The 27,835-nt window shown below is 44.5% G+C and overlaps 1 protein-coding gene across 1 annotated transcript in view; it reads left to right on the forward strand.

Annotated features, from left to right (window-relative positions):
* The window catches only part of ECE2 (endothelin converting enzyme 2), a 248,765-nt gene that overhangs the window by 172,154 nt on the left and 48,776 nt on the right, over window positions 1–27,835 (forward strand). The window contains exons 4-10 of the mRNA XM_086944454.1: window positions 1–123; window positions 2,591–2,715; window positions 6,665–6,811; window positions 13,278–13,343; window positions 14,220–14,408; window positions 21,635–21,777; window positions 26,349–26,463. The exon at window positions 1–123 is cut by the window's left edge and continues 93 nt beyond it. Of these exons, the coding sequence (XP_086800580.1) occupies window positions 1–123; window positions 2,591–2,715; window positions 6,665–6,811; window positions 13,278–13,343; window positions 14,220–14,408; window positions 21,635–21,777; window positions 26,349–26,463 (908 nt within the window). The remainder of the gene's footprint in view (window positions 124–2,590; window positions 2,716–6,664; window positions 6,812–13,277; window positions 13,344–14,219; window positions 14,409–21,634; window positions 21,778–26,348; window positions 26,464–27,835) is intronic.

The raw sequence follows: 27,835 nt of genomic DNA on the forward strand, positions 1-27,835 counted from the left end.
ACTTCTACCAGTATGCCTGCGGGGGGTGGATCAAGCGGAACCCCCTCCCTGATGGACGCTCTCGCTGGAACACCTTCAACAGCATCTGGGACCAGAACCAGGCCATCATGAAGCACCTGCTAGGTGAGCCGGGCGATGGGAGAAGGACAAGTGGGAGTAGTGACTCAGGAGTCGGGCTTCTAGGTGACCCGTTCCCATTGGGTGCAGAGATCAATGACGTCACAAAACAGGTCCCCACACATCAGCTTATGTGGATCCCTACACACACGTATATATGGCAGGAATATGTGATGTAACAACGCATGCCATTACATCGCATGCTGTTGCAAAGTTAACTTTTACATCGACTTTCAGTCGGGGGAAGCGCTGTAAATTGGAATAGATTATTTTCTATTCCATCTCCAGTGTGTGCAACAGTAGGGAAGGTGTTGGAGTTAAATCCAACACCTTCTACCCACTGCTGCACACCTTTTTCGTTGCAACGCCATGCGATGTAATGGCATGCGTTGTAACGGTTGCTTAGTAAAGGTTGTTTCCCACATGGCAGGTGTTCTTCTTACTTGAACACTTTGAAAATTTGGATTAAACCATCCTCTAATTTCCTATTGAGTCATCTAGAATTTAGTGCCGGGAAACCTCCTCGGAGGTAGCTGTGCGCTTTACAAATGCCATGAATTGAATTGAATCGAATAGAATTTGAGAGACTTGGAGAACCACCATAAATCAGCAATTCTCCCATTTCACCATTTCCCAGCCTCATTTGTAGGTGGTGGAACGGCTGATGGACCGAAGGTGGAGCCTCTTCTAGCTCTGCCTGTGGTCATGTAGAGCTGGTGACCAGTACTTAATTTGTAATGAAATAAGTGCCAGGGCCCTTGGCAGGAAACCACAGCAGCTTGCACCACCCATTTCACTACTAGTGACAATTCAGACTTTTTATACATTAAAAATGACTAATACCTGCCACCCAATCATTGGGTGGCAGGTATCAGTCATTTTTAATGTACATAGAATTATTAACCAAATGTTGTTGTGTTCATCAGAAAATTGGATAAACAGCGCCACCATGTGGCAGACTCTCATAAGTGCAGGTGTTGACAATTTAGTGCCAGTGATGAGCACAGGAAACCACCGGCTCAAATTAAGCACTGCTGGTGAGCTATCACCACCAGGGCCCCAGCCTTTCAGACATCCATCCACTTCCCTGATGCATATATTCTATGCGTGGGCCCATCATGTGAGGCGAAAACTCCCTGCACACTGAGACCGCTGGCTTTCTGTGTTTTCCAGAAATTAATTCCTGATTTAGGACTTTGCGTGTGCAAAACACACAAAAATTAAATTGAAGAGCCAGAAAACATGGCAACAGCTTGGCCTTCATTGCTAAAGAAAGTGCTCTTACTCCGTTGGCGTAACCCTCCCGCTGAAATCTAAATCTAAAATGTTTTATTATGCGACAATGTACAATTGCTATTAGTTTCCTGGATCCCTATTCATTTTAATGCTAAACATTTGGGACATATTACAGTGCATTGGGAAGTTGTATGTGGGTGCCAGTTCTAGGTTTCCAAGGCACGCCCAAGTCAAGGTTGGGGTGACACAGCTCTGTGCAGGATTAGACATGAAGATGCAGGGGTGCTTTAACCCTCGGCTGATATGCATATTGTGACTAGGCGACTCTAGTACTGGACGCCTTTGAAAATAATTGTTTTTAGGTGTGGTAAGGCATTAAGGTCAGCTGGACTGAATTTATACTGAGTACCAGAATGTTCCAAAGTGGTGGAAGTAGTTCAGGGCAGGCACAACAGAGCCCCTGTGACCTGGAGACTGGTGTAATCTTACAGCAGGTCCTCTCGGTGCTCGATTAGCTGGACTGTTGCGGGTGAGGATTGATGTGCACTGACAGAGCCCCGTGGGCATCAGGTCTGCCTTGGCCGATTTTGCTGCAGCAGAGGATCAAGGTGCAGCGACAGAGATGCCTGGAGTGTAACATCAGCCATTCAGTCAGGATTGATCTAGACACCTCACACCTCTCTGCACGCCATCAAGGTGTCCCTTGAGGTGCAGGCAGCCCAAACACAAGTGTTTTTCTGTGTTATGGAAAGAAATCCATCAATTTATTTAGTTCATGTAGGGATTTTGCTTATTGGAGAATGGAAAATTTATCACCCCCCCCCCCCATGAGCTAGGAGGCCCTCACCAAATGTTATGCCCTGGGCCCCTCAAAAACATCTGGAAACCCTGATGCAAAAGGATAAATTTTTTTTTAATGGTTGCTGTATCTGTGTGGCTTAGTTATTTGATGGCCCCTGAATTTGGGTGTCATTGTTGTCTAAAGGCTGTCAAAAAGGGGTGTTGCACTTAGTTGAGAGCTGCCAAGGTTGGGGGGACTTTTTGCTTGAGACAATTGAACAAGTGAGTAGCTTCTCTTAGTGGGCCTATGGAAACTGGTGTTGTTATTTTGCTTTCCCATGCAGTGAGCTAGCCATGGGTCTATGTGTGTTCATTAGGTTCATGTCTTTTCTTCGAAGCGCTTGGATTTTCAGGGTCTTCCCATGTTCATTAACGCCTGCCCTGGTTTCCCCCACAGAGAATGCCACCTTCAACTCCAGCAGCGAGGCCGAGACCAAGACGCGACGCTTCTACCTCTCCTGCCTGAAGGAGCCGAAGATTGAGGAGCTGGGGGCAAAACCACTGATCGAGCTGATTGACAAGGTCAGTGTAACCCCTGCTACCAGAGAGAGACACGAGCTGATTGACAAGGTCAGTGTGACCCCTGCTCCCAGGCACACAAGCTGATTGACAAGGTCAGTGTGACTCCTGCTCCTAGAGACACAAGATGATTGACAAGGTCAGTGTGACCCCTGCTCCTAGAGACACAAGCTGATTGACAAGGTCAATGTGACCCCTGCTCCCAGAGTCACAAGCTGATTGACAAGGTCAGTGTGACCCCCTGCTCCCAGGCACACAAGCTGATTGACAAGTATGACCCAGGCTCCCAGGCATATGAGCCGATTGACAAGTGTGACCCCCTGCTCCCAGGAGCATGAGCTAATTGACAAGGTCAGTGTGATCCCTGCTCCCAGGCATACGAGCTGATTGCTAAGTGTGACCCTCCCCCCCTCCTAGGCACACAAGCAGATTGACAAGGGTGACCCCTGCGCCCAGGCACATGAACAGATTGACAAGTGAGACTCCCTGCTCCCAGGCACATGAGCAGATTGACAAGTGAGACTCCCTGCTCCCAGGCACACTGCACCCAATGCTTTCTGAGCATTGACCGGGAGAGGTTATTTGCGACCATGCATTTCCCTTGCAGCACGTCCTACGATTCTGCGGTTTAGCCCTTTTGACTGATGTCCCCTGTGCCCTCCACCCTCGCCTGTTCTCTGAGACCACACACCAGATCCACCAGTGCGCCTCTCTTCCTACCTGATGCACCCCTCATATTTGATGGATATGATCCGCAAACCACTCTGGCAACTCACCCCTGTACTGAGTATTAGAAATTCTTGCTCATCATTTACATCCTGCACAGCTCAGTCAAACGATCTCTAACTACCCTGAGCTCCAACACCTTAAGTGACTCAAGGGACCCACATAGGTCCATAGGTATTAAAGCCTTTTCCCCATAGACACAACATTGGTAATATCTGACCCATAGTTCTGAGTGCATATTAAGGCCCAGACACCACTCTGCCAACTCTCCACAGGAGTGATTTGAAGAGCACTCTGCTATCGCGCAGTGCAGCGACTTAGCAGAGCTGTACCAATGCTTGTCAGTCAGTCCTTGCACGCCCACGTCCTGTGATCCAAGCCCTGGGACAGACTTGCAGCTCTCACAGAGCAACTCAACCAACCCCAGGTAACTCGCTATTGTATTAATGAGACCCAGGCCCAGTTTCAGTCCTGACAGAGTCTGTGCTCCAGTTTGGTGATTCACACAAACACAGAGCATTGCTTGTTATTTCAGATCTAATATCGATTGGCAGCACTTTATTTATTTATTTTATTAGTGTGTGCTTGTTAATCGCAAGCGAATCATCCCCAGAGGGATCTCTCAGCGCTGTGGGGGAAAGATGGGGAGGGCACGACCATCTAAAACAGCCATGTCTTTAAAAGTTTTTTGAACCTAGGTAACTCATTGCAAGCCCTAATGTTTGCTGGTAATTTGTTCCTGTGTCTCGGGGCCAGATAGCAGAAGGCTCTGCCGCCCATTCTTGCCCTCTGAATCTTCTGCATGCACAGAAAGTTGGCATTACTGGATCTCAATTGTCGGGCCGGTTGATACCACTTAAGTTTCTTGCTTAGGTAAACAGGTCCTTTCCCCTGTAATGATTTAAAGACGACAACGAGCATCTTGAAAATGGCACATTTCTTCACCAGGAGCCAGTGTAGCTGCTTCAGCAGAGGGGCAGACGGAGTCCGTGCCGGCTTGTTTAAGGCCAGACGGGCTGCGGTGTTCTGCACCACCTGTAGACGCATTAATAGGTCCTCCCTGGCTCCCACCAGCAGCGAGTTGCCATAGTCCAATCGACTCACCACGAGTGACTGGACAAGGGTTTTCCTCGCCGACAGAAAGATCCAGGGGAAGATTTTTCTCAGCATCCTCATTGTGCCGAAGCACATACCGGATACTATCTTGACCTGCTCCCCCATGTATAGTTGATCATCTATTCTAACACCCAAAATCTTGGCCCAACTCCTGGGTGGAGGGGCCTCCCCTAACTCGAGTGGCCACCACTCAGGGGACCAAATTGTCTCTGCCTTTCCAAAAAGCAAGATTTCAGTTTTTGAGGAATTCAATTGCAGAAAATTCCTCCTCATCCAAACAGCAACGCTGGTTATGCAGCTTCTAAATTTCCCTTTGGTTGACGTAATATCTTCCTCGATAGCGACGATTAGCTGCGTGTCATCCGCATATGAGATGGTTTTGAACCCGTAACTTCTGATGATATCTGCCAAAGGTGTCACATAGGCATTGAACAGGGTCGGGCTCAGCACTGAGCCCTGCGGAACACCCCTATCTACCCCTTCTGTCTGAGATACATATGGCCCCAACTGGATACTCTGTGTCCGCCCCGATAAAAAACTCTGAATACACTCAAGAGCTTTTCCCCTCACCCCAATCCCCCTCAATCTGTTCAGCAGTAACCGATGAGAGATGGTATCAAAAGCTGCTGATAGATCGAGGAGGACGAGGATCACTGGAGTCCCTCTGTCTAGTGTCATTCTGATGGTGTCTGTCACTTCCAGCAGTGCAGCCTCCGTACTATGAGATGCACGGAAGCCAGACTAAGAGGGGTCTAGAAGATGGTTCTGTTCCAGATACTGGGACAGTTGTTGGTTTACCAGAGTTTCCTGGACCTTCGCACAACAGGGGAGGAGTGAGATAGGTTTGCAATTCTGTAGCTCGGACGGATCCGCCGTCGCCTTCTTTAGGAGTGGCTTGACCCGCGCTCTTTTCAACGCATTGGAAAATATAGCTGTCTCCAACGAGATGTTATAAATATTAGAGAGTGCATCTGCTAGGATAGGGCTGAGTGTTGACATCACTACCGGTGGTTCAGGATCAGCTGGCGAGCCCCACTTTACCTGACTTAATAGGGTTCTTACTTGTTCTCTAGTTGTGGGAACAAAAAAATCCAACCCACAAGGAGAGCCCTCTGCAAGGCGAGCTTCTTTAAGAGCATCTCCCTCTGCTTGTTCCTCCCTGGCTGTATCAAAAGACTGATAGATCAGATCAATTTTATTGGTAAAGTGCCTAGCTAGGTCATTGAATAGTTCCTGTGTGGGGGGGTGGGGGGGGGCCACATTATTCGCCTTCGGGTTGGTAAATTCCTTCAGTATCTTATACAATTCTCTAGATTAATTCTTGGCCTTCGTAATCCGTGCACTTCCAAAGCTCCTCTGTCCTTACCTGCAGGTCCTGGGATAGAGTAATACTGAGACCTTACACTCCCAGTTCTAACAATGCTCCTCAGACCTGACCTAAATGGCCCTGTAATATTTCAGCACTGAGGCCTTGCACACACATTTCCGTCAGTGCAACATAGTCCTGATTAGCTGCACCCTCTGATAGTCTAGTATTTTAACCTCACCCTCCACCAAAGTGCCTCAGTCTTTACTAGCAGCACCCTCTGATAATCCAGCTCCAGGATCGTACCCACAGCTCTTCCAATAAGCCCTTAGCCTGGCAGTGGCCTCTGACAATTGCATTACTGACACCTTACCTATCTAAGAGGCTTCCAATGCACCCCATACTAGATATACAACACTCACTGATACCCCAGTGTAGAGAACAGTTTGCACAGCTCTGCAGATCCACCTTAAGCCCTGAACTGCATGAAGCACAGGTTGTCCACAACTGTGTCATCACAAAGACCCCCCAGTTTTCAGTGAATTGGAGGGAGCCCCTCTGATTCCCAGGAACGGTCCCATCTCCTCATACTGACTGTAAAGTTGCCTGCAATTGGCAGCCTTATCACACATCTTAAAGTAAACAGAAAAATACCAAATTTCCATAACTGTAGTACACCTGCTTTGAAAGACGAATGCACTCCATTACTTTGGTTGGGGCAGCAGAGCTATCAGGGATATGTTCGAATGCTTTGCGCTTCTCCCAGCCTGGCATGTGTCCTGACACTGATCTTGTCTTCTCTAGATAGGCGGATGGAACATCACAGGATCTTGGAACAGAGGGAGCCTCATGGAAGTTCTCAAAACTGTCTCAGGAACATATCGGGCCTCGCCTTTCTTCAGCTTGTACGTGAGCGCGGATTCCAAGAGCTCCAACAGCAACATCATCCAGGTAGGCGAATTTCCAAGTCGGGGGTGCTTCCTGCCCCCTCAAGAGCAAAAGTGTATTAATAGGTGGACTGACACATACATTGCCCCTTTGTGGCCTCCCAAAACACCAGCAACATCCTCCAAGTAGGTGGATTGATGGGTCAAGGGATGCTTCGTCTCCATTTCTTACCCCCTAAAGAGCAACATCACCTCAGGTGGATTCAAAGGCATTGGGTGCTTCAAGCCCCTGCGCCCTCCCAAGAGCAGCAGTATAAAGACCTGAGAAATGGCTAGCTCATAGCATCCCTCATAGCCTCCAGTATTTCTCCCAACAGTAACATTGTCCATATAAGTGAACAGACAGTTTCAACTGATTCTTCATACTCTCCCTCTTGCGGCGCCCCAGTAAGGACACTCTCATCTTAGTAGCTAGGCATGGGTCCGGGTGGATGCTCCATGCCTGTTTAGAAAGCAGATGGACCAAAGTCATACACTGGGTGGGCTGAGTGGCTCATGCCATCAGGCCTTTGACCCATCCTGAAATGAGCATGGGGGAATCATTGCCTCCTGGGGGCATTCACCAAGTTGTGGCAAGGGTTCCTTAGACGGAACAGACATCTGTAGGAATTGTAATGAAGGTATCCGCAGCGAATAAGCACAGTTACAATACAGGTAGAACATATCTTGCTGGAAGTGTAGGCAGGATCCTCAATAAAACAAGCCACAGCAAATATGAAATGGGTGATTTGGTGAAAATCATTGAGAAATATTCCTAACCATTAACATGTAAATGTTTTAGAAGTATCTTGTGGCACTTCTCATGTGCACAGGGACAACAAAGCACCAGTCATGGTCGGGCTCAAGAGTCAGCTTGGTTCTGCTCGCAAATACCTCACTCTTGGAACAAAACTAGTTCGGACAAGAACAGGCAGTTGCTATGAGCTGAGGCAAATTCTACAAACGGTTTGCCGAAAAACCCATTGGTGAAGGAAAGAGGAAGCTGAGAATAAACTCCTTAAGCGAACAGTCGTTCTGCCACAGTGTTGACTTTAAAAAGACAAATAACTTCAAAGTGCCCGATTCACAGAACTAACTTAAGACAAAATCCTAAACTTACTACTTTTGGTATTCACAGAAGTTAGGATTTTGTCTTAAGTTTGTCTAAAGACAGACTTAAGACACACTTAAGACAGACTTAAGTTAGGATTTTGTCTTAAGTCTGTCTTAAGTTTGTCTTAAGACAAAATCCTAACTTCTGTGAATACCAAAAGTAGTACGTTTAGGATGTTGTCTTAAGTTACTTCTGTGAATCGGGCCCAAAGTGATTTTTCCCTTAATTTTATTGGGATATCAATAAATGATTCTAGAGAATTATCTAAACACATGGTACGTATAAGTAACAAATCACAAGTTAATTGTGCTTTGTTACTTATACCAATGTGTTCAGATAAAAACTGTGGCAGAACCACTGTTCGCTTAACGTGATTGTCTCTAGGTTCTGCGCGAAACTGGGTTTCCCCATCGATTAATACTGAGAATAAACTCCTGGCGGATCAAGGTGCCTTCAGGCAGCTGATGTAGAATCGTTCACAGTCACTGAAATATTCGATAAAGTGCAATCCTTTGTAGTGGAAGTAATATCAAGAGAGAAGCCAAGGAGGGTAGCATCTGGAAAAGCGATACACGGCAAATGCATACACTCAAAAGAATTGCCTCCCAAAATATCTCTGCTACATAAATATATCCCACCAAAATATTGTCTTTCACCCTCACTCACAAACAGGCATTTGTGGAGTTTGAGTAAAATATTAACCTAGTCCTACATTAGATGGGGAGTGAGCTTGTCTGGATATCCAAATTTAAAGCATATCAAATTGTTTTGTTGGTGTACATATATGTCTGGTTGGATTTTGGGAGTAGGTGTTTTTTGAATCATTTTTTTCAGTCTTTGAAACTGCACCCTGCCCTTATAGCTTCCTGACTTATATTGAATATAAGGGAAGGTTTTAGGCCTGGCAAGTAGGTTAACTTATCAAGTCAGAATGGCAGTCTAAAACTACACACACAGGCTCTGCAGTGGCAGTCCTGAGCCATGTTTGAAGGGCTACTGAGTGGGTGGTCCAATCAGTGCTGCAGGCCCACTAGTAGCGTTTAATTTACAGACCCTGAGCTCAGCGGCAGCTCCACCACAATGGCGGAGGAACATCGCCCTACTGGCTCAGAGTCAGCAGCTGAAAAAGAAAAGGATATTTTACTATTGTTCTATTTTTCAGCTGCTAGCTGAGCCAGCGTGTGCAGGGAGGGGCTGGGCTGGACCATGGGAGGTGGGAGGAGGAGTGGTATATGTGCACTTTTAAGTGCGCATGTCAGTTTGGCCGACCGTCGTAGGCCGTCCAAAATGATATACGCACTTAGGTTTCTCCAACCCAGCTGTATTGCACACCTGAGTTGGAAAAACAGCACAGCCTTCCTGTGTCTGATCAAGCGTTAATCCAGCCCGCTCAGGCCAATTCCCATGCTGCTCTCATGCTTGAGAGCAGTGCGGGGATTGGATGAGGAGTCTGTGGGGCTGTCCCAGGAACGGGTAGCAGAGGAGCATGAGGCAGCCAGCAGCAACAGGTAAGTCGTTATTTATGATTAAACCCTTGCCTCCGCGCTCCCCCCGCGCACTTCCTACCGGCCTTCTCTCCCCACCTCGTGCATCCCCTTCGCCTCAGTGGTCTTTATCAGTGTCGGCCGTCACTGCCTGGGCACACATAGTGGACTTCTTTTAGGGACTTACAAGTGAATTAAATAGGCCAATTGTGGAGAAGCCAATGTTACCATGTTTAGAGTACAGAGCGTATGCACTTAAGCACTGGATGGGGATGTATGTCGTTACAACGCAATGTTTTACATCGCAGTACTTTACGACGCATGTTTTACAACGCAAGTCGTTACCACGACTTGCGTTGTTGGGGTCTGGATAGTGAATAGTTTAATTTACTATTCCAACTCCAGTCCCCATGGATAGTAGGGAAGGAGTTGGATAGTAAATTAAACTATTTACTATCCTGGAGCGCCCCCCAGCGCAATTCGTTGTTACAACTTGCGTTGTAAAAGTTGCGTCATAAGGGAACTGCGGTGTAACATCCGCGTTGTAAAGGATGTTCCCCCTGGATGGCAGTGGTAAAGTGCCCAGAATTCTAAAGCCAGCAAAAATAACGTCTGCAGCACAGGAGGTCAGGAGGCAAAAAGTCAGGTGAAACCACGCCAAGGATGACAAGTCTAACAAATTTTCTTTCAGAGATATAGCAGTCTTCCTTGGGCTATATCAGCCATTAAATGTACTCTCCCTCGTTCTAGTCCCTCACCTATGACTCAGGTGTATAACTCCTGTGGAGAATCTGTAACACAAATATAGCTCTTAGAAGCAGACTACATTGCTAGATTGTTTCCCATTCTTTAGAGACATACTGTTATTTAAAGCTGATAAAGGAGAGCTGGCTGATAAAGAAGCAGCGATGTGTTAAGACCAAACACCAATATATGTTGGGAAGCCAGTGACATGTAACTTTTGCAATACATAATAAACCTTGTTTTAGAAAAGTAATAAAAAACATACTGTGTATATAAAGACCACAGCTCAAGGCCCCCTCCAGCTGTAAAGCACAATCCCTGACAGCAGTTCAGATTCAGGTTTAAAAGAACCCATGGTAATACAGTTCTCTCTGCTTTTATTATTTTCTTTATAATATAAAAACAACCAAGGCCCCAGAGGGCATCAGTGTGCCTCAAATGTATGCAGTTTATAATTCAGTATATATGAAAGATAAATATGGAGAACAGCACCAAATGCTACTATTGTATCCACAACTTCAAGAACGTAACAGACATTGGAAAAGCCAATAGGGCAGGCTTTAATGTGCCAACACATATAAACACAGGCATTTGCAAATTTTGTTTAAATGTATTGAGTGCACAACTGCTGTTTTCCACATTGACCCTGCCAATTCTGGGAAAAGAGAAGCAAAGAATATGTGATTTCTGTATAGAGTATAGGAGATAACAAACTGAAATTTGATAAAGAGAGTCATGACTAAGTGCACTATTCAGATGTAAAATAGACCCTCATGTATTCCAATGGAAGCCCTTCCTGGAAGGCAGAATTATACACCACATTTATAATAACATGAAATAAGAGGGCAATACTCCTCTAGGTAGAGTCAAACCCAACACTATGTATAGTCAAAAAGTTTGGTAACAATATGTCTTGCAAACAACTGGGCTGTCGAGCCACACTTCAAATGAATATACGACACAATCACAAACGTATGCCGCTCTTTAGGCGTATTTGCTTGGGGAGGTTGATAAGCAAATGAACAAGGATACATTTAGATGACATAACGGGCATGCTCAGAAAAATGCTTGAGTGAGAAACCAGGGAGCCTTTACATAAGTCGAAAGGATTGTGAAAAACCGTGTTTGGGAAAATTGCCAAAGTGGTTGTCCAACTTTTGTACAGTAAAAACTTTTTAAAAAAGATTGCATTCAGAGCTGCCACTTTTGACTCATGGATATTGTTGCTAAATACGGGGCTCCTGATTATATCACCATAAGTTATAAGAACTATGCCTCCCTTTTCCATTTTGGTTAGGGCCGGCCGACTGCTAGAGACAGTCATGGCTGGTAGCCACAACAAAACCCTGCAATCACACTGTTTTACACAAGCTATTCAACTGAAGTGCAGGTGTAGGCTAAGCCGGGACTCGCAGATGAGGTCAAACAGTGAAGTTTCAGGCTGAAGTAAGTCACAACAGGCTAGATGCTATTAACTGAGCTGGTGCAAAGGCAGGGGGTCCACTGTGTTTGTGAAGCCCACAATACCTTCCTTATGGGGATGGGGCATGTTCTTCACTTGCCTGAGGGCTCCTGACACCTTTGATAAGCCACTGAGACATTCACCCAGACTTGCAGACTTCTTGCTGTGTCCAACCTACTGTTATTTATTAGTAGGTGATGGCTGAATCCCTTCACCTAGGTCAGAGTATTGTGGAACGGGAATGTCGAGGACAGAATATCGAGGGACAATTTATCGAAAAGTAAGTGCATATAGGGAAATATAGATTTACTAGTCCCAATTCCACATCTACGTATTTTGAAGATATATGTACCTTATAGGTACATATATGTGGAATAGATTTATACAATCTAGACTTACTTAGCTGTCAATATCTTTTCTCAATATTGTGTCCCATCGATATTCTGGGGTCGATATTCAGGGTGCGGTCCTTCACCTACTGAGAGAACACCCGACCCGTACCCACAATTAGTTCAGGAGAGTCTAACTAATCCATGAGTAAAATATGAAACAGACAAAACTCCATACCATTTCAAATTGAGCAGTAAGCAAGGGTGGATACTGATTAAAAAGTAACTTTTCAGCGGTTTGCAAAACAGTATCAAGGAATGAGTTTCAACTTGAAGGTTTCACAAAATAGAGTAATAAATGGACAGAGATACTTTAGAGGTATTCTAGATATAGAGTGCATGTGAGGGGTTCATTCTGTATGAGTTGGAAAATTCATGCTGCAATATTGTGCAGGGTATTACAGCAGAAAGGCGAGGTATTATTGCGTTATTATGGGATAACACAGTAATATTTTATGTTTCTATCGTTATGAGCTAAAAACTCTCTAATATTAATTTTATTTATCCTACACAAATTTTGATGGATGGCAGCATTCGAACAGCAATGCTTTTCAGGTCTGTGCGGTTATGTGCCACCAGTTGTAATCCTGGTCAGACTGTAGACTTTGGTGAGGCTTTTAGTTCTCCCTTTAATGACAATGGACTGCATTCTAGCTGGGCTGGTATTTTGCTGAGGCAATATCTATACTGGCATTAAGCTTCATTCCAACTTCAGCAGTTCAGAACCATAATGCCCTGTTCTTAGTTAGGGACTCATTATATTGCAGTTCCTTCATACCCGACACACACAATTGGCTAGGCTTAACCTAGTGAAATTTGTGTGGGGAAATATCGTTTAAGCGTCAATTTCGCAAAAGCTGTAACGACGATGAGAAGGATGGACAATGTTTAAAATTACAAAAAAAATAGTTCTCTCACAACTGAGCACTCTGAAGTAATGATTTTGTGGAATTTGGGTGTGTTTGAATGTAATTTGTGCTTATGAATGAAGGAATTAGCATGTGTGTTTTTGTTTTTTAGGATGCTCTTATTACTGCCAGGGATTAGGTTAGTGGTATGGTTAGGTGAATTTATTTGTCAAATGAAAAATGTTAGGAATTTAAAGGAAATAGTATGTAACCAGAACTTAGATCAAGATCATGCATCAGTAGGTAATTGGAAATCATAGTTTTCTCGAAACCAGTTTTGATATGGAAATATGAAAAGGGTGAATGCTCCTCAAACCAAGGTAGAGGAGGTGACAAATGCACTTTCAATCAACGAGGGATCACGCAGTCTTCTGTCTTTCTCTTTTGCAGGTGGACCAATCTGGTCTTTTTCTGCCCTCTCGAGATTACTATCTGAACAAGACAACCAATGACAAGGTAAGGTGGGTTTATCGATTGTGCGAGGCGGAGCTATGGCAGAATGTCCCGTCTAGGTCCATTGTGGGGAAAAGGTCTGGGGGCAGATGAGGTCAGAGTGTGAATAAGTACACTTGTCTGAAGCACAGCTCTTGAAATCTCAGCATCTGCGGAAATGTAAAAGAACCATACTGTGGTGTTTTTGGTACTTTATTAGAAATATGACCATTTTGGAAGGAAATGCTATTCAAAAGTACAGTCTCAATGGTACATATCTAATAAGCGTTTTTTGTGGATAGAAACTGGAAGGATGGTAAGTGGTGTTGCAACTTCACAGACCACTAGCAGTTATATCTGTTCTTGTAAGATGAAATAATCAATCAATCAATCAATTCATCTTTATTCGATCATGTTAAAAGATTATAAAAGCACATATAAATAAGTCATTACAATTATTTCAAATTTCTGTCTTTAAAAAACACAAATATTTCATCACAATTCTGGGATAAAGACGAAAATACATAAGAAATATTAAAAGGAAAACATTCCATTTCATGAGATACTCCTTGACGTTGGTCTTCAGCGAGTTCAGTGCTGAGATTAAGTTCAGTTTACTGTGGGAGTTTTAGTGCAGTAATCTGAATAGGATGAAGTAGCACCAAGGACCAATGAGGAAATAAGTGTTATTGTTATGTGGAAAGAGATGCTTACACAGATTATAAGCACGTTCCAGTAGTTTCAATCTTGCGGCGAAGGCAGTGTTGTTTATTAACATTTCCGCATTCATTGCTTGCTCTTATTGAATGAGCTCCCGATCATTTGAAATTATGATACTCGTTTCTATGGTACTTTACTTGTACACTACGTCCGACCACCATCTTTATGGTATCTCCACAGGTGCTGATGGCGTACTTGGACTATATGGTGGAGCTTGGGATCTTGCTCGGAGGCGAGAAGTCTTCTACCCAAGAGCAGATGAAGCAGGTTCTGGAGCTTGAGACCACTCTCGCCAACATCACCGTACCACAGGATGAGAGGCGTGATGAAGAAAAGATTTATCATAAGATGTCTGTGGCTGAGTTACAGGTAGGTATGGCCTTTCATGGTCTGAGATATTATAGCAATATCTTTTAAGGCGCTGTACATGTGAATGCACCTTATAGGCATTTAGGGATATTATAATAAAAGCAAAGGCACTGCTAGACGTCTGATGGAAATTCACAGCTAAGAAATGTCAGACTCCTAGCAGTGTCTCAGTTTGTCAAACAGTGATAGTCACTCTTCTGCCTTTCATTCATTTCAGATTTAGCATGAATTTTTCAGGCATGAATTCCATGTGGCTTATGTCAATTGTTTGTAAGAAATCTACTTTCAGTTTCCTGCACTTGGCCAGCAATTATTTTGTATCTCACTTTTTACTCATGGATGCCTAACATAACAATGTGTATTTGTAAAGTGCACATTCACCCAGAAGGGTATCTTGGTACTGAATAACAGATGTTTTTATTGTTACCCAACTGAGAGGTACTAATTTTATCAACCTCGGAAGGATAAAAGGCTAGTGGGCCTACTAGGATTTGAACCTGTGACCATGAGGTCAAACACAGGCCCCTACAGTGAACACATTAGTCCACTGAGCCACCAGACCTGCCAGACTACTTAGCCTCATTAAAAATTCTCAGTGCTTCTTAGTACCCTAGTCCTGATGATGGCTTCCTAATCATCCACAGCCGAAACAGTGTCAACTTTTGAGGCAGTAATATTATAGCGTTTCTTCTAGAGGTTATGACCTTATACTTCATTGTCCTACTGAGTCTTTTTATTTGTGTATATATCCTATTGTGCATATTTTCTTTGCCTCTCACACAGTGTGATCACCAATGAGTTTTGTTTATTTTAACTATTGTTGAAAAGTACATTAAATGACCTTATTCTTGCTGTACTGCCTACTCCTGCTTTAACAGCTCTGTGATCAGTCATTAAATTGAATATATATGGATCTCTCAGCGATTCTAAAATGCATACAATTAAAAGAATTTTCACACAAGTAACACAATAGCAATCTGTTGTTGTCTCAGCTTGGGACTGAGAGAACATTGCTGTCGAATGAATAGACTTTTGGATCCAAAACCTGTCAATTGACCTTGGGTCAAAATGTTACTAAAGGCATATTCAGAATTTATTATTTGACTTTATTTCATTATTGTATGTGGCACATATTGATCAGTTGATTCTTAGCTCTAGACTACCATAAAAAATGTATATCTGTCCTTATGTTCAACCAATTCAACCAGTTGGTAAAGACCTCTTTAAGATCATTGGAAAGGCAATGCCCTGTGGCCAGTGGTTTAAGATTCCTATAAATATAAATATTTTCCTTATTTTTTTTGCAAATTCTTGACCAATTTCAGGACATCTTCCCACTTGCTGTTTGCAGGTGGATATATGCCTGGAAATACCAGGATACTCATAATCCCATTTCGTGGAAAACTGGAGTTTATGTCTGCAAACAAGATTAATGGGTGACTCAAAATACATTTATTTTTTAAAGGGAAAAAAGGCTAAGTACGGTAGTCAGGAATTTTTTTATAGAAATTATTTTCCAGACAAGATGGTGTCAGGTTTATGTTCTAGGAAATGAGAAGTTTACAAGTTAGATTATCCTCAAGCCAGTGGGCTTGTGAAGCGTGTGAACTATTGGATGATGTATAGGCAAAAAACTGTGAATTACGAACCATGAATGGCCATGTCACATGAAATTATATTTCCTTATAGAAGAAACATCCATCTCACCATGCCATGTATGCCCTTTACAGCTTTCAGAGCTGGCATGCCCATTTCCACATTTGCACGGGGCTCAGTAGGTCAAATGGACTATACGTGGTTTGTAAGGAATTAAGACCACATGCAAAAACAGCACAAGACAAATATAGGTCACAGTTTGGCATCATGTATAAAAAAAATCTTATCACAAGCACACACATTCATTCATTTACAAAGCGGTGCACCGTGGCGCAGGGATAGACAGATGCGTGTCGCATCTGATGGAGTAAGGACGCCGCATTGCTGGAGTCATGTCGCAAGCGTGACGCAACTCCAGCAATGTTCAGGGACTGCCCATACCTAACAAGCTGCGCCACTCCTTACGCCTGCATAAAGCAGGCGTAGGGTTTCACAGCAACAGCCTCTGAAAAGTGACGTCACTTTTACGGGGCTTTTTCCCACGGAACACCCACCCTGCATACATTAAACATGAGGCAGGTTTAATGTGGCGCAGGGCTTTACAACGTGACGCATCTCCCTAGGTGCATTACGTTGTAAATGTGTTGCAACATGGAAGTGAAGTAACGGCAGCGTAAATGTGCTGCCTGGGGCTTGTAAATCTGCCCGTCAGTATTTGCGACCTGCATGCAAATCTGACCCTATTTTTCTTAGACACCGCTTCATAACCACAAGGATTTTGCATTCCTTTCTTCATCTCCATTTAAGTTCTGTTTACGGAGGCAGATGAGCGGCGTGGCTTCCTAAGCTCACTAGCAGATGACGTCATGTCCTTTCTGTGCATTTTCCCTTTCCTGAATAAACCAGTCTGGAACGCGGGGCTCTAAGGTAGAATGTTGAGGGAAAATGTTGGCATTTGCACATTTTCACACCCATGAGTCTGGGAGACCTATTCGTTGTAGAAGTCCTGACAAGAAGACTCTGAGCATCAGGAAGTAGAATGGTCCTCAAGTGTTAGGCAGACACTCAAGAGGAAATGATGGACCCTGAGTGCGCGAAGACCGGATTGATGTTCAGGCAGTGGGCATGTCAAGGATCTGGACAAAAAATTAACCTTGTGTCAGCCATGTGAGGAAAACTTGAGGATTTGAACAAGAGGGAACCTTTGGGGGTCTGGGGTGAGGGAGAACCACTGTAGTATCCAATGGGTGGAGACCGTGAGGGTCTCTAGTGAGTTGCGCTGAACCTGGATGTACTTTCAGGCTTATAAACAACTACCAGGTCTGAATGCCCACGCAATGTTCAAGTGTTGTTTTCTGTATTAATATTTCTCTAATCGTGTGTGTGCGGGTGCGGAGAAGGTGGAGTGAGGCGGAGGGAGTCAGGGTGCTCACACTGCGCGTACGCTGAAGGCTCATCATGTATTATTGATGCATAAACGTTTGATGCAGCACTGCGACCAGAGCTGGTACATGCCATGCACAGAGCCTCAAACACTGAGCTTCCTCTTTTCAGGTTTCAATATTCTGTCTCAGGGCCCAGTGCCCTCTCCCTACTCCTGGCCTTCTGCCTTGACCTTCAGCTCCCCTCCCGCCTGCTCAGTGTGATGTCCCACCCACCCCCAGACTCCTTCCCCTGTGTCACTTAACGCACCTTCACCCTTTAATGTCAAAGAGCATGTGTGACATAGGACATGTCCTTGGCAACGGTCACCATGGTAACCAGAATTGGCGGCGCTGAGATTGGACAAAGAGATCCTCTGGTAGATGAAGGGAGAAGGACAGGGAGGTGTGAAAGATCCCAGCCATTGTCACTTATCACATAGCTGTCAAGGGACCACCTACGTGACCTCCAGTAACCTTCAAAAGCACCCAAGAAGCAGTAGTGTCACTCCTAAAAGACCTTTCCTTTCACCGCATGCATGTTACAGCACAGCAACGCACCATGCAAGAAGCATCATATAAGATATATTTAAATTCTGCATAACATACGTTTATTAAGCATTTACTGTGTGCTATGCTGTTATGCTTCTGATGCAGTGCGTGCATGGTGGTGTACGTGTAGTACAGAACATAAAGGGTCTATTTTGGTACTGTGCGCTTTTAGTGAATGTGTGTGTTGAATGCATGTGTGCCTGCAAGAGGCAACTAAGAAAGGCTACATTACTGAGCAGGGTGCACAGAGTGAATGTGTTTGCTGAGTGTATGTGTGTCTCTGGTGGCACAATACATGGAGTTAACAGTGCTGGGCAGTGTGTGTGCTGTGTACACACACTGAGTGCAAGTGTGCCTGTAATGATACATAACATGGAGGACCCTGGATTCCAGTTTGGGAGACCCAGGCCTGCCTGGTGAAGACATGAGAAGGAGGATTCCCCCGAGACAGATGTGTGTGTTGCTGCATTCTCGTGAGCTGTGTGGGGCAAACTGGAGAGGGAGAGGGAGGCTCCCCTGGACACTTCAAAGGGCGCTTTGTGAGTCAGTGAGAGATCACAAGGAAGGGGCATGGGCACATCTCACGAACAAGATGTGGCTCATAAGGGAATCATAAAGAGTGGGGCTGGGAGCCCAGGTTTAACCTTTTGATGCACATATCAGTGTGGCTGATATCCAGGTGTGAACTCTAGTCACTCCCATGGGCTGTGTTGTGGGACTGTCAGCTTCAGGGGGCTCTCTTGCTGTGACAGACTGCTTTTCAAAAGGAAGCGGGAGAGGAGAAGTGTGTACTTTAAAAGAAGCAGAACCCCAACATAAAACTTCAAAGACCCAGACTCTAAATCACATTTGGTTTCTGGAAATCAGAAGGGGAGGTTGAGACCCCGAAAAGTGTGATCTGAGGAGAAGCCAGAAAGGCTGTGTGAGGAGGGGAAGCTCTGCAAGACTGATGATTGAGAGGACATAACTAGGGAAACCAAGATCACCCACTCTGGAGCCTTGAGCATCCACGCCTTCCTGCTTATGAAGACCAGTGTGCCCTGTGAGGAAGAGGAGAGCATTGGAGGGACGAGGTCCAGTAGGGAGCTCTTCGGTGCAAGGTGCGAGGAGATGTCTGCTGCACCGATCAGGTCATTGCCCATGTGCAGACTTCAGTCAGTGAAGCCCGTGTGCCAGGAGAGGGCCGCAGTGAAGACAGCCTTGTAAAGATTTCTGTGCGTTAAAAGCAAAAGCATGTGCGGAACTGTTGTGGCGACTCCATGTGCCAGGAGGGGCTGCCATGGAAAAGACTGCCTTGCAGAGAAGGGCTGAAGCCTGTGCGATACTGTAGCAGTAACACCGTATGCCAGAAAGGGTTGCCTTGGTAAGGACTGACATCGGTAAGAGATGAAGCCTTGTTTGGCATTGGTGCGGCAACCCCGTATGCCAGGAGGGGTAGCCCGAAATAATTGTGGCATGTGACTCTTCGGTGACCAGGTGCAATGAGGACTGCATCTGAACTGACCCCTTGGGTTGACTGACGATGCTGTGGAAGTATTGCCGCCTCAACAGGATCGAGATCAGGAGCATCGGAATCAACCCTCCTCCTTTGGGAGCGTGGGCACAATCACTGCAGGAGGAACGCAGAAGCACCCTATGATCGCTGTGGAGCACGATGAGGTAGCCACTGAGTGCTGCCCACGCTGCTTGCGTGCAGACGACTCACTTGAGCAGGACTGGAGTTGTTGAGAGTGCCCATTGACAGGTCACCCTCCAAGTTTTTGCACGCTTCCTCTCTGCTGGAGCAGGTAAGACTTGCTACGGGGTGTCCAATTGTTCCATAGGTTCAACATATAATTTAGTTACACATGCATTTAATTTTTGGCACCAAACCATCATTACTATGCAAATATAGCATCACCTTTACATTCACTTGGGCACATATTTTACTATGGCAATAATAAAGTGTTGGGAACCATTCTAACCATTCAACACATATGCCCCTCCTTGTTTTAATTACATTACCTATGAATTTCACTCAAGACGTTTAACCATCTTACGAGCTTTTTCCAGGCACTCAATGTCATCTATATTTAAGAAGTAATTGTGCATTACCATGACGCAGGATCGCTCCCAGGAGGACACAATGAAACCACTTTGCAACGCAACACAACCATTTTCCCTCTTCCTATAATCAAGCCTTATTATCTGTCTGCACAGACTATCAACAGTGGAGCTGCAGAGCACAGCCAGGTAAAGTTTTCCCTGCACTAGGAAGCAGCATTTCACTACAACATTTGAGCTGGACTGATGACGCACATGTATATGAAAAGCCACCTGGGACTAGGGTGAGGTGTTCTTGTTTGATTTCACTGAAAACCACAATTGCTGTTTTTTTCTGGAAACACCTGCAAATTAAGCTCACTGTTCTTTAGCAAAGGGGTATTTAAATTCCATTCTGCCCTCGCAGCTCACTCTGACATTCCCTTCCATGCAGTCTGGTCCGGTCACTGGGTGACCATCTGAAATGTGTAACACGCCTGGAGTTCGCCTGGTATCTTTATCACAGGGTTTGCCTCTTAACCATGTCACATGTGTTATGGGTTGACAGATGCTTTGGCCCTTGGTATATTGTCGGGGTCCCTCTTATGGAAAGCAGTTAGTGCTCATGTTAGTGACCCAGGGTATCTGCGTCACCTACAGTCGCGAGTATCAACATTCCGATGAATTACTTACTCACTAAAACATTCCTTTTAATTATCTGTATTGTCTTAACTCAGCACATCAGCAAATCAGATCTCTCTATAGTCAATCTACATGTGTGTACCGCAGGCACTGTCCTTTTCCGCAACCAGGCTCAAGTGCTAAAGCGAACATATGTGAAACATTACCACCTGTCGTTGCAGTGTGCAGTGAACTCTGAGCCCCAGCAAAAAGCACAGCACATCAAAACCACCACAAAGCCATCACAAACAGTAATGAAGGCTAGGTCCTGGGTGCTACAGGGACTCAACCTAAACACTGACTATGGTGTACATGGGAGACTTTTGAACTCAAGGGCAATAGTCATGTTCAAGAGGCGAAGTAACTTTAGGGGTCACATTCTATGTTCATGTTTTGAAGTAGGCCCATTAAGTTGGGGTGTTATCTGTTTGTTTCCTCACTTTTCCATAGTGCTAACTCAGATAGACTGTCATTCATCGAGTGCCATTTGTTTCGGAAAGTAGTGTCTTTCTAAAGTCATGAAATCCCTGCCCAGACTCTAATTTAAAGATCCGGGTACAATATATTCAACATATGTGGATTTTAGACTTAGAATATGTTGATCTAAATGATATTCTGAGCAACCCTTGGAGAACAGAAATGAGAAACCACCTTTTATTTAACTCTTCTCTATCACTCCTATCTACTAATTGCTCTTAGCTGTGAGTTGTATGTTCTTGGGAACTTTATGATGGTCTCTGTGTATTTTTCTTCTTTCCTTGGCTGTAAGGGGGTACTTTTATGGTTGTTGTTTTTTTATTATTTGCTAAATGGCCAAACTCCATATGAATGAGCCCTATAGACAGAAGTTTTAGTAGGAGAACTTCACATCACTCCCCCATGTGCTCTGCCACAGTTTGCTTTCTCAGGTATTATCCACTGTCTCAGTTTTCATCATTTTGCCTTTTTTTGCAGTTCCTGGCCCCAGCCATCGACTGGATGGATTACATATCATTCGCACTATCCCCGCTAGACCTGAACGACACAGAGCCGGTGGTGCTCTACGGAAAGGAGTACCTGCAGCAGGTGTCCGATCTCATCAATACCACCGACAAGAGGTAAGGCTGGACTCTTCGGGGACAGGTGTCGCACGAGATCAGCAAGAACTTAAGAAGGGCCGTCCCCTGATGAACTGATGCAGAATGACGTGAAGTAATGTGTGATATGGTCTTGTGTGACTTTACATGTGATGTGATGTGTGATATTTGTCATACAGTAGAGTGTGATGGTATATTTTATATATAAGCAGCGCAAGGTTAAGTGTGTTGTGGTTAAGCTTGATGTGATGTTTTGTTTTATGTGTGATATAGGAATGCCACATCTGATGCTTGGAAGTCTGAGGATTTGAATAAAGAAATAGTTCTTCTATAGAACATTCTCAAGTCTAAATGTTTGGTGAGACAGCATTGCCACTCAGAGAGTGTCACTTGCTACTCATAAAGTAAACAAGAGGCACTTTACATACACCCTTAAGGCTGCCTCTTTTACATGGGTGACCAGAGGGATTTAACTGCTACATGTCCATAGTATAACTTAAAGTAGGCATTCAAAACATTTCCACAAGGTTTGGGGATTTACCTGCCTCATTTTCTTCCTGACTTGGGAATCTGATTCTTTCATTCATCCATGGTGATGGTTTCTTGTTTGAAGGTTCCTGCTCAGAGAAGACAATCATATGCAAAAGACAATGCAAACATTCACCCCCAGTCACAAGGATCTGGGTTTAATCCATCATTCTTTTACTCACCACAACACCCAGTTTGGAACCAGCCATATGCAAATCAGTCTTGACCCCGTTTCTTGTGGGAACAGTCCAGCCCGAACTGCCAAGCCAGGTCCTTCCTGGACTTGAAACAAGCTTCCTGGGACCGGTTTCAGGGCATCACCGTTCACCACCCAGACTAGCTTAATCCAGTGGTGTAGTGAGCACGGGACCCACGTCTTGTCAAACCCTTCCCACTTATGGCGACATATGCAAAAGAGAAGACAGTCAGACATTTGGAATTTTCATATTGCACACAGATATGCAAAATAAAGCTGTGTGTAAATGAGGACACATACCTTGGATTTTCAAAGTGCTCTCAAACTAGGAGATTCAGAAAGTAACACCTGCTTAGAAAATGGTTCAGGTTTATTTTCCATTCATCTCTCAATGCCCTTGGATCACTCCAGTCATGCTCCATAATTGGACATTCTCCAAAGTCCAACTGAGCAATTTCAGGATGGTTACCTTATTAAGGACAGTAGAAATGCACCTACAAGGGTATTCGCCAGACCAGTCTTTGCAGAGGTCAAATACAATGTTAGTTTTGGGGCACTTTCAGTATGGAGCACTAGGGTGAGGCTAGTGGACTCAGGGAAACATCTATAAGGAGGTTGTAGAAACATACATAGACAATATCAAGTATCCAAAAGTAAGGCCAGGAGGACTTGACCTGTTGATGCACTTACGAGTACTGGCCACCCTCTATGAGTCGGAATGTCTGTGGCTTCCATTCAGGAGAGAGCCAGATGAGAATATGCGATGTTACATAGCATGCGCTACAACGCATGCAATTACAACGCGGTCGGTACAATGACCGCGTTGTTACAAGGCATACCATTACATCGCAAGTCGTTTCTACGACTTGCTGTAGGGGATGTGCTGGACTTAGGAATAGTATCATTTACTATTCCAACTCCAGCGTGTGCAACAGTATGGCAGGAAGTTGGAATAGTAAATTATACTATTCCTTAGTTTACTGCGCCCCCTACAGCAAGTCTTAGAAATGACTTGCGTTGTATTGGTTTGCGTTGTAACAACAGGGTCGTTGTAACGACCGCGTTGTAATCGCATGCATTGTAGTGCATGCCATGTAAACACTGCTTCCCGTCAGATGATAAAGAATGCCAACCCTTTTCTATTTTGTCAAGGTTTCTTACCTGGGGGACCAACTGGGGACCCAGCCTGATGGGTCGATCAGTAGCAAAGGCGGAGTTAATTGTTGATTGTATAGCTGTGATATAGGGAGGAACTAGTATTCTGCTTTTTTTTAAAAAATCTTCTTCCTCCCTCAAGTTATTAAAATTATATTGGCAGTCACGAAATTCCTGAAATGCATATTTATATCATTGCGTAAGTAAATACATTGGGGTTCATTTAGTGTATAGTTGAGCAACAAAAATACCTGGCCATTGAGTTATCAGGCATATCTATCATAGGTTATGTGCGAGGATATTGTAAACAAAAATATTGTCTGACATAATTATCATGTCCTTAATATCGTTCACAAAAATATCCCTTTTGATGTATATTTTCTTTTATTTACTCCAATGGGCAATATTTTTGTAAATTATAATTCACACACAATATTTTTGTAGAAGATATTCTGACTACGATACTCTTGTACCACATCCTGGAAACCCACATGCCATTCACTCCCACCCGAGAATGCCTTCTACCCCTCTCAGCCCTAGGGTTGCTCTAGACTAGGGAAGCTGAGGAGACCAGAAGTAGTACCATGGAGATCTTGTTGGGAGGAACAAACCAGTGGTAAACCTGGCTCCAGGCCACTGATGTACTCTATACATAGAGCAGGTATAGTTAGTGCATGTATTTGTTCGAAGACAGTGATACCTCTAGTATGATGCTAACCTGGGTCTGCAAGACTGGATGGGTCTCATCTGCATAGAAACACCTTCTATTCATTTTCCTGCTTGTGAGAGTGCAATCCGCACTTACGTAACTGCAACCTCCCAATATCGGAGTGTGGTAGACGTAATTCTCTATTGCCTTGATAAGGAAACCACTCCTATTGGCTGATGGGCCCCAATGAAGTCATTCTGTGCAAGTTTCCAGCTAAGTGTGAAATCTGGAAAGATCATATTCACCAACAGGCTTCTCGGTGATAGGCAAAGCACAGGCATTCCACAGTCTTCAGCATGGTAGTGCATACATTTAAGGGCAACCATTAGAGGTTTAGATTTCAGGAAGAGGGAATGGGTCTTACAATAGAGAATCCATTTTTCATATAGAAAAAGCAGTCCAACTTGACAGAAATAGTGGCGGGAAAATCAAAGCGTTCTAAATGAGGTGTACTGCCACAGGGGAAACTAGGAGACCTTTTTGCCTGCCTCAGACATACAATCAATCAGCATCCACAATCGAAGGGGAGTCTATACTCCACCCACATTAAAGGCACCTCTCGGAATACAGGAGGTAATTTAAGACATCATCGGACCGGTCCGACCAGTACTTTCCATGAAAAGGCGACAGTACTCCTCTAAGGAAGCTGGGGGCATATGTAGGTAGCCGTTTGCGATTCGCAAACGCTGAAATTCGGCGAATTTCGGTGTTTGCGAATCGCAAACGGCGTTTTGATATGTAGGTGCATATTAGCAAAATAAGGAATCGCAAAAATTGCGATTCCTTATTTTGCTCAAGCATTTAAGGAACCGCAATTTTGCGATTCCTTAAATGCTATGTAGGAGTCAATTAAAAAATGCGATTCAGGCTTAAGGAATCGCAAAATACCACCTACTCCAAGTAGTTGGTATTTTGCGATTTCCCTTAAAAATGCATTTAAAAAAAAAAATCAAAGTGCCATGTGGCGCACAGACCTGCCCTTAGGGCATGTCAGTGCGCCACATGTACTTACAGGCGCATTCCAGGGGTGCAACAGGTGTCCTTTGGACACTCTGGCACCCTTGGAATTGCGATTCTCAAATTGCGATTTTCTCATAGAAAATCGCAATTTGAGAATGTATCCCCCTTCATTCTTATGGGCCTCTGGGCCCATAGGAATGAATGGGACACTCATTCCTTAATTGCGATTCGCAATTTTCTAATTGCAATTAAGGAATATTAGGTCATCTCAAAAAAATTGCGAATTATTACCTACATTCCATTTTGCGTTTCTGAAATAGCGATTCCTTAAAAATCGCTATTTCAGAATCGCAAAATGGAGATTATATATATATGCCCCCTAGTACCTAGGTGCGAAACCCGATGATGCCGCCCAACAACATGCCACAGTAGTGATTACATACTCCACCAATGGCAGAGATTGGTTGAGGGTTTCGGGTATAACAGTGAGCACACCCAGACCCTTATAGATTAGTAGCACTCACTCCCCTTTGACTGTGGACGTTATATGATATGGAAGAAGACTGATCCCTACAAAAACCTCTACCTCCCCCCTTTTGATTTGTACATACAATCAATCTGACCTTATAAGCACTGAAAGCTATTGTTGTCTTTGGTTGCTGAAGCTATCCATCGATGACCGCGTGGTTGACCCAGGTCTTTACATTGGGATTTGCTGGGGTCCTGTCCTGGGGAGCATTGATTCCTTGTTTGAGGTCTTATCCCAAATGGACTCCCTTTAACCCCTTCACTGCTGGCCCGTTTCCGCCCCTGTGCGGTAAACAAATGAACAGGGGCGGGCCATGACGAACCCCAGCCGTCATCAGCACACGAGCACCGTAGTGCATGACGGCTGGGGTTCGTCATCAGCATGCAAGGGGTTAACATACCTTCATAGCAACTCTCATGTCAATCAAAAACTATTTGTAACCAATTAGCTTGCTTCACCCATCACAGGGCATTTGCCAACATGTTTCTGCAATCATTCCTTTGCTCTAATTTCAGTATCTTGAACAACTATATGATATGGAACTTAGTGCAGAAGATGGCCTCCAGTTTGGACACCCGCTTTGAAAGTGCCCAGGAGAAGCTGCTGGAGGTGCTGTATGGCACAAAAAAGGTAAGATCACATTTATTCAGTAATACTTTGGCATCATCTGTAAGATATCCCTCCTGAAGATACCCAAACCCCTCCCTGATTAGGAGAGGCCTCTCATCCTACTGCCTACCCTCTACTAGGAAGATAACAGAATTCTACTGACATTACCATCCTGCGTAATCCATATCCAGATTTCCTGTCTACCCCGACTGAACCTCCTAGGACACAGGCTCTCCTCTCTGGCTGACCAGTCTCCGGAGCATGAGTCTTTTGTATACCTACCTGTACTCCCTTGCCCACGAAGATGAAGCCTTTTATCCCACTGACTAATTTCTCCAAGAAAACACTCATAGATGTTTGCCAAGTGTGTCCAACGTAGGTCCTCATCTTTGCCAGATGTTCACAATAATATGTAGATAAATACCATTTAAGTTTGTTGTAAAATTATCTTATGAACTAATACTGAAAATCTAGCATGAATCAGGTCCTGCAAGGAGTATGCTGCTTTAGAAAGTTGCCATGCTCTTCCACTACCTCATGCCCCCTTCTCATCCCTTGCCTCAACCTTCCTCAGAAGTCAATATCAGCCAACTTCACTGCTTTCTGTCCAGGAGACTGAGCCAGTCCTACGTCCATGGTCCATTTCTCCCTCATCACACAATTGAGGATGCTCATTCTGCTGGCACCTTTCAAGAAACTGAGCCGGTTGCACTGCCTTGCCCCATCACAGACATCTCCCTTTAATCTTATTCTCTTACCAAACTATACCTTCTTCAAAACTGGTGTGTCTCTCTGTCACCTTGGTATCATCAGAAAAGGTCTGTTCATTCTGCATCATTGTTCCCGCAGAGCTTCACTCCTATCCTTCAGGTCCCCTTCCCATAATATCTTTCCTACCTTTAAGAGTTTGGGGAGTGCTGTGTTTACATTGGCAGAGCCCCTGCCATCTATAGCATTATAAACCTCTGACCGGGCAGCTTGTCTGCCAAAGAGCTCCCAAGTCACTGTGACAATCGCCCTGTCCTATTTAGAGTGCGGCAACTGTCACTCATCTTCCCTGCCAGGGTCTGCCATGCAAGGCATGACACATATGGGCAGAAGAGATGTGCAATGAACCGTACATACAGGAGATATCTCCCTGTGCATCACACTAGTCATCTTTTGTTTAGGGACTACAACCTCTTACTCTAGGAGCTGGTTTTATCTAAATAAAAAAGTTTGCAGGGTTGGTGCTTTAAACATGGCGTACACTCAGGAAACCTCCATTGCTAAGAAAGGAGGCACAGTGTCACCTTTACAGTGCTTGCACAGCGCAGATATCCTCACCAGGCACTAAGAGGTTTCTAAATAGGGCAGACAATCCACAGGGAGGTTGGTGCAGGCCATGGCTTCC

The sequence above is a fragment of the Lissotriton vulgaris genome, chromosome 11, assembly GCF_964263255.1.
Source record: "Lissotriton vulgaris chromosome 11, aLisVul1.2, whole genome shotgun sequence".
Lineage (NCBI taxonomy): Eukaryota > Metazoa > Chordata > Amphibia > Caudata > Salamandridae > Lissotriton > Lissotriton vulgaris.